The sequence below is a fragment of the Bubalus bubalis genome, chromosome 15, assembly GCF_019923935.1.
Source record: "Bubalus bubalis isolate 160015118507 breed Murrah chromosome 15, NDDB_SH_1, whole genome shotgun sequence".
In the NCBI taxonomy this organism is placed as follows: Eukaryota; Metazoa; Chordata; class Mammalia; order Artiodactyla; family Bovidae; genus Bubalus; species Bubalus bubalis.
In genome coordinates this window covers 80,949,848-80,959,136 of record NC_059171.1, presented here as the reverse complement: position 1 = coordinate 80,959,136, position 9,289 = coordinate 80,949,848, and the positions used below count along the sequence as shown (strand labels likewise).

The 9,289-nt window shown below is 55.3% G+C and overlaps 1 protein-coding gene across 7 annotated transcripts in view; it reads right to left on the bottom strand.

The window, feature by feature from the left end:
* Positions 1 to 112: 112 nt before the first annotated feature.
* IQANK1 (IQ motif and ankyrin repeat containing 1) overlaps positions 113 to 9,289 on the bottom strand; it is a 23,413-nt gene continuing 14,236 nt past the window's right edge. For 4 of the 7 annotated variants that reach the window (XM_044928403.2, XM_044928408.2, XM_044928402.2 and 1 more), the window contains 10 exons: positions 7,937 to 8,073; positions 7,559 to 7,723; positions 7,300 to 7,491; positions 7,098 to 7,223; positions 1,410 to 1,667; positions 1,205 to 1,297; positions 927 to 1,035; positions 745 to 838; positions 537 to 671; positions 113 to 451 (listed from right to left, as the gene is read on the bottom strand). In XM_044928403.2, the coding sequence (XP_044784338.2) occupies positions 148 to 451; positions 537 to 671; positions 745 to 838; positions 927 to 1,035; positions 1,205 to 1,297; positions 1,410 to 1,667; positions 7,098 to 7,223; positions 7,300 to 7,491; positions 7,559 to 7,723; positions 7,937 to 8,073 (1,613 nt within the window). In that variant the 3' untranslated portion in view covers positions 113 to 147. The remainder of the gene's footprint in view (positions 452 to 536; positions 672 to 744; positions 839 to 926; positions 1,036 to 1,204; positions 1,298 to 1,409; positions 1,668 to 7,097; positions 7,224 to 7,299; positions 7,492 to 7,558; positions 7,724 to 7,936; positions 8,074 to 9,289) is intronic. The other 3 variants (XM_025264760.3, XM_044928404.2, XM_044928405.2) reach the window with 2 other exon arrangements.

Genomic DNA, 9,289 nt, shown 5'->3' with positions numbered 1-9,289 from the left:
CTCTGAGGACTCCAGGTGGCTCACCCAGACTGGGCTGCCCCCCAGTAGGAGGGGGGCTGGGGGACTGCCTTCACCACCCCCAAGGCCCGCTCCCCTGCGTGGTACGCACACGTCGCCTGGGGTCGGGCCCTTTATTGGGGCGGGTTGCTAGAGGCCCCCGCCCGGCAGCTGCACGCGCACAGGCAGGAGGACCTGCAGCTGCTCGGCCGGGGGCCACCGAACCTTGGTGACGAAGAAGAGGCGGAAGTGCTGCAGGCGCGCCTCCTGGAACTGGTTGGGGCCGTACTCGGGCCCATCGGTCGGCCGCAGCAGCGACAGGTACCTCTCCTGCTCCAGCAGCCCGCGGCCCAGCAGCTCCTGCGCCAGGCCTGGCTGCACTGCCTCCAGCTGCTGCTGCACGGCCAGGAACAGATCCATCTCGCGCAGGTCAAACACCAGCGGCTTCCCGAACCTGCGGGGACGGCGTAGGCTGTGGCAGTGAGGGCTGGGGCGGGAGTGGGTGTGGCGTCCGGGTGCCTGCCCTCCGCCCACCTCACCTGAGCGCCCCCAGCAGCGCCAGCCGGATCCTCTCCGGCCTCAGGTGGTCGGGGTTCACGGCGTCCACGTAGTTGGTGTCCTGGTAGCGCAGGAATGTGGCCGCCTGGCCCGAAGGGTCGATGACAAGAGGCCACCTGGGGGCGGCCTCCAGGTCACTGCCATCTGCTAGAACCCCCAGCCCACCCTTGGCCTGCCGGGACCACTGACCTGCCATCTGCGCGGATGCGGTCACCCACGTCCTTCATCAGCACGTCGTGGAGCTCGCTGACCTGGCACTTTAGCCCGGGCACCTCCTCCTCCACTGTGGGGGTGTAAATGTGGGGCCGATGGGAGGGGCGGCCCAGATACCCACCGGGGGCCCTCCCGCCTCCAGCCCCAGCCCCACCCACCCTCCTCGGTCTGCTCCCGAAGCTCCAGCCTGGCCAGGGCCAGCGCCTCCTCCGCCTTCTGGGCCTCCTGCTGGAGCCTGTCCACTTGCTCCTCTGCATCCTTGATGGCCTGGAGGGGGGCCCCACGCTCTGCTCAGGGCAAGGCTGGACACCAACACCTACCTGCCGTGCACAGCTGGGACCCCTAAGGAAGAGGGGGCGCCCCGCCCCAAGAGGTGGCTGCTGGAAGCTGACAGCCCAGGGAGGGGGCTCCCCAGGTCCAAGGGGGAGAAGCCAACCTGCAGCGTGAGCTCAGCCAGGCCTGCGCCCCTCCGCTCGCACTTGTCGTGCTCCAGGATCCTCCGGTTGAGCTCGCAGTAGGCCTGCTGCAGCTGTGGGGAAGGGGGCAAGCTGGCCTCCAGACCAGGTTGGGGGTCCGCAGGGCGCCTCCGCGCTCCCAGCTCTCTGCCCGCCCGCCCTCCCCTCCGGGGGCGGGCGGCTCACATGTTGGTGACATTGCTGCTGCTCCTTGGCCAGCTGCTGTACTTTGAGGTTCATGCTGCGGTGGAGGGGGGCGGTCAGAGCAGCCCCGGGCCGGCCCCCCGCCTCCCACCCGCCGCACCGTTGGGCCTCCGCCTCCTTGTGCCGCGCCGCCTCCTGGGCCCGGCGCTCCTGCTCCGCCTCCATGTTCCGGAGCATGGCGTCTGTGAGGCTCAGGTCCCACGACTGCAGCACGCTGACCACCGTGTCCAGCGAGGCCACCTAGCGACAGAAGCCACTGGTCAAGAGCTCGGGCCGCCTGTTCTTCACCTGGGGAGGTGCTACAGTCCCACTTCAGACAGGATACCCCAGGGCAGAAAGGCGGCCCTGACGGTGGGCCAGGGAGGTGCCCGGAGCCTTGATTATCATGATCAGCACCCGTGAAGCCGGGCACTGGAGGGTCCCCACGGCCTCCCTCCCGAAACCTCAGGCTCCGCATCCCCCCACCTGCCCTCCTCCTCCACACCCCACCCACCAGCCCCCACTGCAGGGTCCCTGGCTGCAGCCTTTGCTGTCCCCTCGCAGACCTCCATCTGTAGGACACAGCCCTTGTCCGCACCCATCCCAGGCCCCTCCGCTCCTGCTCCGGAGTGAGGAACAGCAGAAGGAGGTGGGCTTCTCAGCATGGGGCACAGGGGCCTGGCAGCGTTTCATTTCTGGACTCAGGAGGTTAATCCGGGTTTAATCGAGCCACACAACCTTAATTTGTGCAATGCTCAGTATGTGGTTTGTATTCAAAAAGAAAGTTCAAAGATGTGCAAAATCAGGGATGAGAGAAATGGACAGATGGAGCAGATGAGTAAGTTAATGAATTAAATGATAAAAGAATGAAGGATTCTTGGGTTAATTGAATGAATGGATGAAATAATGAATTGATACATAAAAATTAATAGATGAAGGGATTTAATGGATGAATAACTTAGATAAGAAGGTGGTTGAACAAATGGATAGATGAATCCAATCCAATCATTCAACACAACTTGTGAATGCCTTTCATGTGACAACCAAAAGCACAGTCCCTGTTTTCTCAACATTTCCTCTCAAGTACGGGATATGCCTGCTGGCCCAGCGGCTAAGACTCGGTGCTCTCATTGCAGGATGAATCCCTGGTCAGAGAACTAGATCCCACACGCCACAACTAAACCATGGTGCAGCCTAATAAAAATTTTTAAAGAGAATTAAAAAAAAATTTTCCCTCAAAATTTACTTCTCTCAAGTAAACAGCATGAGTGGGTGTGTGAACGGATGGATGGATAGCTGTGTAAACTGATAGTAGTTAAATACATGAATAAATGAGGATGGCTTACCGTGGTAGGAAGGGTGAAACAGATACAGTAGCGAGTATCCAGGCCAGCAAGTTTATTAATAAATGACTCATAAGTTAATGAGAAAAGGTGTGAATTGATGAAAGAGTAAATCCACTTCAGGGAAAAAAGATTGGGTTGAGTGGATGAATTTATGAAAACAAGGACAGATGGACAGATGAGGGATGAAGGGATGGCGGGCAGAAGCACAGCTAGTGGCTGAGGTCACTCAGTTCCACAGCATCACTGGCGGCTTCCCTCGTGGCTCAGTCGGTAAAGAGTCCGCCTGCAGTGCGGGATACCCAGGTTCAATCCCTGGGTTCGGAAGATCCCCTGGAGAAGGAAATGGCAACCCACTCCAGTATTCTTGCCTGGAAAATCCCATGGACAGAGGAACCTGGCGGGCTACAGTCCACAGGCTCACGAGTCGAGCACAACTTAGCGACTAAACCACCACATCACTGACTTCTCTACTTGATTCACCGGTTGCTGAGGTAGGGATGCGGAAATCTGCTACTGTGATTGTGGATTTAGTTCTTGTACTTCTCTGTTTTTGCTTCATGTACAGCTGCAAAAAACATTCAGGATTCTTTTGTCCTCTTGATGAATCCTTTGTCCTTATGAAATGATTCTTTTCTCCTCAGTAATATTTTCTGTTCTTAAGTCTACTTTTTCTGATGTTAATATATTCATTTCAGCTTTCTTATATTTAGTGTTATCCCAGCACATTTGTCCTGTCCTTTTAATTTTCTATTTGTGTCTTTAAAGTTTGTTTCTTATGGCAGAATACTGTTGAATTTTCAAGAAACATGTACTCATTGGGCTGTACCGGGTCGTTAGCCTGGCACGGAGCCCTCTGTTGCGGTGCGGCCGTCTCCGGCTGTGGCTCACAGGCGCTGAAGCAGGGTTGGTAGCTGCGGTGCCCGACTGAGCTGCTCCTCTGCATGTGGGGTCTTGGCTCCCTGACGAGGGATCAAACCTGCGTCCCCTGCATTGGAAGGTGGCTTCTCGACCACTGGACCACCAGCAAGTCGCTATAGTTGGATTTTTTTTTAATTCAAAAGACAATCTGCCTTTTAATTGGGGTCTTTTGACCTTCTACATTTAATGAAGCTATTGATATGGTTGAGTTTAAAATTACCCTGTGTTATTGTTTTCTCCTGGTTCTAGTATCAACTTCCTTTTCCTCTTTTTTTACACTATAACTCTATTGATATTTAGTAGTTGCTTTAGGGCTTCCAGCATATGTATACCTCTAACTTATGACAGACTGCCTTTAAATGATATTGTACCACTTCACATACAAAAACCTCCCACAGTACGTTTCATTTCCCCTTGCCAACCTTTATCTTTGTGTCACACAGTTGAAGCAAACAACTATACTTTGTGCAATTTTCAGTATGTGTACCTCCATGTGTTACAAAACCACAGGACATGTGCCATTATTTTTTGTTTCAACTACCTTCTCAGTAAGTTTAAACAATAAGGCAATATCTCATATATTTACCTACGTAGTTACCCTTTCTAGTGTTCCTCACTCTTTTGAGTGGATCCGTATTTCCATCTGGCATCCCTTCTATTGGTACGTCTTCCTTTAATGTTTCTTATAGTGTGAGTCCACTGGTGATTGAGTCTTCCAGGTTTTGCGTGTCTGCAAAGGTATGTCTTTACTTTGCCTTCAGTTATGAAACATATTTACACTGAGCATAGCATTCAAGGTTGACAAGATTTGTTTCCTTCTTCAGTACCATTAAAGACGCTGCCCCACTCTCTCCTCACTTCCACTCTTTCCAACAAGAAGTCTGCCATAATTCTTGTTTTCCTGTCCATGTCTTTTTTCCTCTGGCTGCTTATAAGATTTCTCTTTAGCACTGGCCTTGAGAAATTTTATCACATTGTGCCTTAGCCTGATTTTTCTCCCTGTTTCTAGTTTATTGAGATTTGAGGAATACGGTTTATACCTTTCATCAAATTTGGAAACCCTAAGGTTATTATTTCTTCAAGTGTGTATGTTTTTCTTCTCTCCTTTGGAGACTCTAATTACATGCACAGTAGGCCTCCTGAACTGCCCCACAGCTCGTGGATGCTCATCACTTGGAAGAATTGCTCTCTTCTGAGTGTTTGTACTTGTAGCAGTTTCTCTCTTGTGAGCCTCAAGTTCACCAACTTTTAGCTCTGTTCTAAGTGGACATTAATCTCACCTATAGCTTTTTGTTTCTCATCGCAGACACTGTCTTTTTTACCTCTAGAATTTAAGCTTTTTATGTCTTCCATTCTCTATTCAATTTTTGAGCATCTGGAACAGTTACAATGGCTTTCACTTTCACAAGTCTTTTACCCTAACTGTGACTCCACGTCAGTTCATTTGTCTTCACTGGTCGAGTTTTCTCATGGTCATATTTTTCTGCACCTTTGTATGCCCGGTAATCTTTCATTGGTGCCAGATAATGTGCATTTTGTCTTGTTAGGAGCTGGATATTTTGTATCTCCATACACGTTCTTGAATTTTGGCATACAGTTAAATTACCTGGGAAGTTTTATCCTTTGGGTCTTGCCTTAAGATTGGCGAGGCTGTACCAGAGCCGCATTGATCCTCACTACTGAGGCAAGGTCCTTCCAAGTACCCCACCCAGTGCTGCAAGGGCTGTGAGCGCGCCTGCCCAGGCTGGTGGCGACAGGCTCGGCACTCCCTCCTCCCATCCTGACAGGTGCTCCGTCCCCAGCCTCGAGGCATTTCCTCACAAGCAGGAGACACTTCGTATTCCCTGGATCCCCAAAGGCGCCCTCCACACCTCTGGAACTCTCTCTATTAAGACTTTTATTGGAGCACAGTTGATTTACAGTGCTGTGCTAGTTTCAGGTATACAGCAAAAGCAGATCAGTTACGTCCATACATACAGCCGCTGGATTGCATGACTTACCATTGAGTTTTGAGAGCTGTCTAAATATTGTAAATACGGGTCCTTGGTCAGACCTGTGGTCTGCAAGGATTTTTCTCCTCTGTGGCTTGTCTTTTCATCCACTTAACAGGGGCTTCAGCAGAGCAAAAGTTTTACATTTTGATGAAGCTCAATTTCTTGGGGTATTTTTCTTTTATAGACTGACTGTGCTTTTTGTCTAAGAAATCTTTCCCAAAGATTTTCTCTTGTGCGCCTCTATACGTTTTAGAGTTTACGTTTTGCATTTAAATCCATAATCCACTTTGAGTTAGTCTTTTTATAGGGTGCAAGGTTTAGGTCGAGGTTCATTCCTTCGCCTGTGGACATCCAATTGCTCCAGCACCACCTCTTAAAGAGACTGTCCCTGTTCCCCCCACAGCCAGAGGGCTCCTGCTCCCCCCTGCCCAACTGCGTGCTGTTCCTCTCAGTGCCCCCTGCACCCCTCCCCCGAACTCAGGCACCAGTGGGTTCCACGTCCTCCTCAACACCCCTCAGCCTGCACACTTCTCCAGCCCTCAGCCCCGGGCCCACCAGGGCACCAGCATCTGACGGGTGGGCCTCCCTGTGCGCTCCTCACTCCAGCCACCCTGAGGCTGTGGCCAGGCCCTTCCGTCCTCCTGGCCTCACTATTGTTCCTTCATCTAGAGTGGAAGCAGTAGTTTGAAGCCAAAGGCTCTGCTGGTCTTTTAAAACCTGTTCTGTTGCTTATCAAAGAAGAGCAGAGAAGAGCAGAGGAAAGTACAAAGGGCAACCCTGGAGCAGGACCGGGGGCGGGGCTTGTGACTCGGGGGCGGGGCAAGGCTTGAGACTCAACTCAGACTCACTTAAAGAAGGCGGTGGCACTGGCTGACCCGTTTTCACAGCTGTTCCCAGAGGTCCTGGGCCACCTATCTGACCAGGCCTCCAGGGCCCGGGAGAAATCCAGGACCCCTCGGTCTCCAGCCGAGGGCCTGGGAAAAGGCCCATTGGTGCTGTGTCCAGATGCCAGGGAGTAGCTGCCAGGCCGAGGCACCTGGGGAAGGGGCTTAGGGATCAATTTTCTCAGAAACGGGGAAATTCTGAGGGTGAGAGTCCAGATGGGCAGGCCGAATGCTGCCCTCAACCCCTGGGCCCCCGCGCTGCCCCCAGGAGCCTTGCTGTTTCCCCACCTTCCTTGGAAACAGTACTTCTAAGGTGGACTGAGGGTCCAGGGAGAAGAGAAGAACCCTGGCCAGAGGAGGCCCAAGGAAGCCAGGAGCTGTGGTCTTGATGGCGCGTTCCCGGGAAGGCTCACAGCGAGGACTTCCGTAGGGAGAGAGCCTGCTGGGTCCAGGAAGGTCAGGACCCAGCCTGGAGAGCCACCAGGCTCCTGACAGCTTTGGGAGAGGGGGAGCCAGCGTCCCGCGGGGGTTCTGCCCTCCTTCGCGCACCTGCTCGGGGGTGCTCCCGTCGTCCGCATATACCCGGGGGTCAGCTCCGAGCTTCAGAAGCACCTCCACGGCTTCCAGGTGGCCCCCAAAGGCCGCTCGGTAGAGCGGGGTCCGGCCGAAGGCGCCCTGTGGGACACACTGGCTGAGCAGGGCCCGCCATGGCGAGGCGCGACCGCCAGCCCTCGCGGGCCCCGGTGCCCACCTTGCTGTTGGGACTGGCGCCCTGCTCGGCCAGCAGCTGAATGGCCAGGGACTGCCCGCCCGCCGCCGCCTCGGACAGTGGCGTGTTCCCGCCGCTGTCCTCAAAGTCCACCAGGGCCAAGCGCCGCTGCAGCCGCCGCGCCATTCCCGCCGCGTCGCAACCCACGCCCTCACGGGTCAGCAGCTCGTCCACCTGCGCCAGGCGGGGGTCAGCGGCGCCCCAAGCTCAGGACCCTCCGCCCCGCCGCCCCGCCGCCCACCTCCCGCAGGACCGCCTGGATCTCGCCCAGGTTCCCGTCGAAGGCCGCCTCCAGCACGCGCGCCCCGCGCAGCCGCTCCTCCTGCCGCCGCCGCTCGGCCGCAGCCGCTTCTTCCTGCCGCCGCCGGGCCGCCTCCTGCTCGCGCCGAACCTGGGCCACGAAGGCCTGCGGGAGATCCAGTCGGGTTACAGCTCAGCCCTGCATCCCACCCCGCACTAGCCCTACAGTGTCCGCCCCTGGCCCTGTGTCCCTGCCTCCGGCCCTACGTCCCCGCCCCCAGACCTACAGTTCCTGCCCCCGGCCCTGTGTTCCCGCCCCTAGCCCTACAGTTCCCGCCCCCGGCCCTGTGTCCGCGCCCCCAGCCCCACCTGACCTCACCTCCCTCTGCAGCTTCTCCATCAGCTCCTGGTAGTCCTGGTGCTCCTGCTGACGGCGGGCCAGCTCCTTTCTAGCCAGGAGTTTCCGGAAGGCACACTGGATGATGGTGGCTGCTCGGTCCTCCGCGGTTGGCCCTGCTAGTGGGGAGAGGGTTTATGGATCCCAGGATTCCTCTCCACGCTGCGATCCTTGCGGCTGCGGGGCCAACACTAGGTGTGCCAGAGCTCCAGGTTAACAAGGCGAGTGGAGTAGGCGAAATCCCTCCCGACCAGACCAAAGGATCAAAAATGTTCTAAAATACACAAACACGACCAAACCAGAGTAATCCAGCGGCAGAGAGCAAATGAGGCTGAGCCAGATCTCTGGCACCAAGCCTGCCCTTCCCCATCCCAGACAGCTGCGACCCTGCAAACACCCTCTGAGCCCGCAGCTTGGGAAGACATGTGGAGATGGTGGTGGGAAACCCAAGCAAGACCAAGAAGCCACTGTTGATCCTCAAAGACGCCCTCCCTCTGAAAGCCAGAAGGACCCCCTCCAAATTCAGGCAGCCGTACCCAGAGCCAGGGCCGACAGGGCTGAAGTGGGTGATCTCAAACACAAGTGCACTGGAGCTCGGAAGAGGGAGCCCCTGGGAGCTGTGATCCGTTGGCCCTGCACTCAGCCTGGAGCCCGGCAGCACACTCGGCCACAGCGGAGCATCCCAGCGCTAGAACTAGAAGAGGCATTCACACCCACCTGCCACTCTCTGACCCTGTGATGTGTGACCGCCTACCTCTCTGTGCCTCAGGACCCCTTTCTCTAAATGGGGTCATGGCAGTCACACTGCACAGGGCTTTGCAACAGTCCAGTAACAGAACCGGCGAGTCCTGAGCGTAACTGCTCAACCTGTGTTCTTGGTTGAGCAAGAACTAAGAGTCAGAGCAGAGGAGCGACAGACCCAGCTGCCAAGCTCAGCGTGAAGGAAAGGGCAGGGAGAAGGTGCACACGTGCCCCAGACGATGCGGCATTCAGGAGGCTGGGGGAAAACAAGCAGAAGAGCCCGCTCTCCACAGGCGCCGCAAGCTGGGGAGGAGCTTAATAAAAACAGAAATTCAAGGGATCAAAGACAAGAGGAAAAAAAACAGAACGAGGAGGCAGATAATAGAGTCATCACAGAAAAGATGGAAGACAATTCTCAGTTCTTCTTCTTTTTTTTTAATTCTCAGTTCTGCAGGCCAACAACTACAGCAAGAGCAGCCAGAAACGAAGCCCGCATGGTGCAGAGTGGGGCACGCAGGTGAGGGCACACAGTGAGGACAATGAATTAGTGTCTCTGGAATGTGGAGTCTAGTGATGGGGAAAGTATTTAGAGAC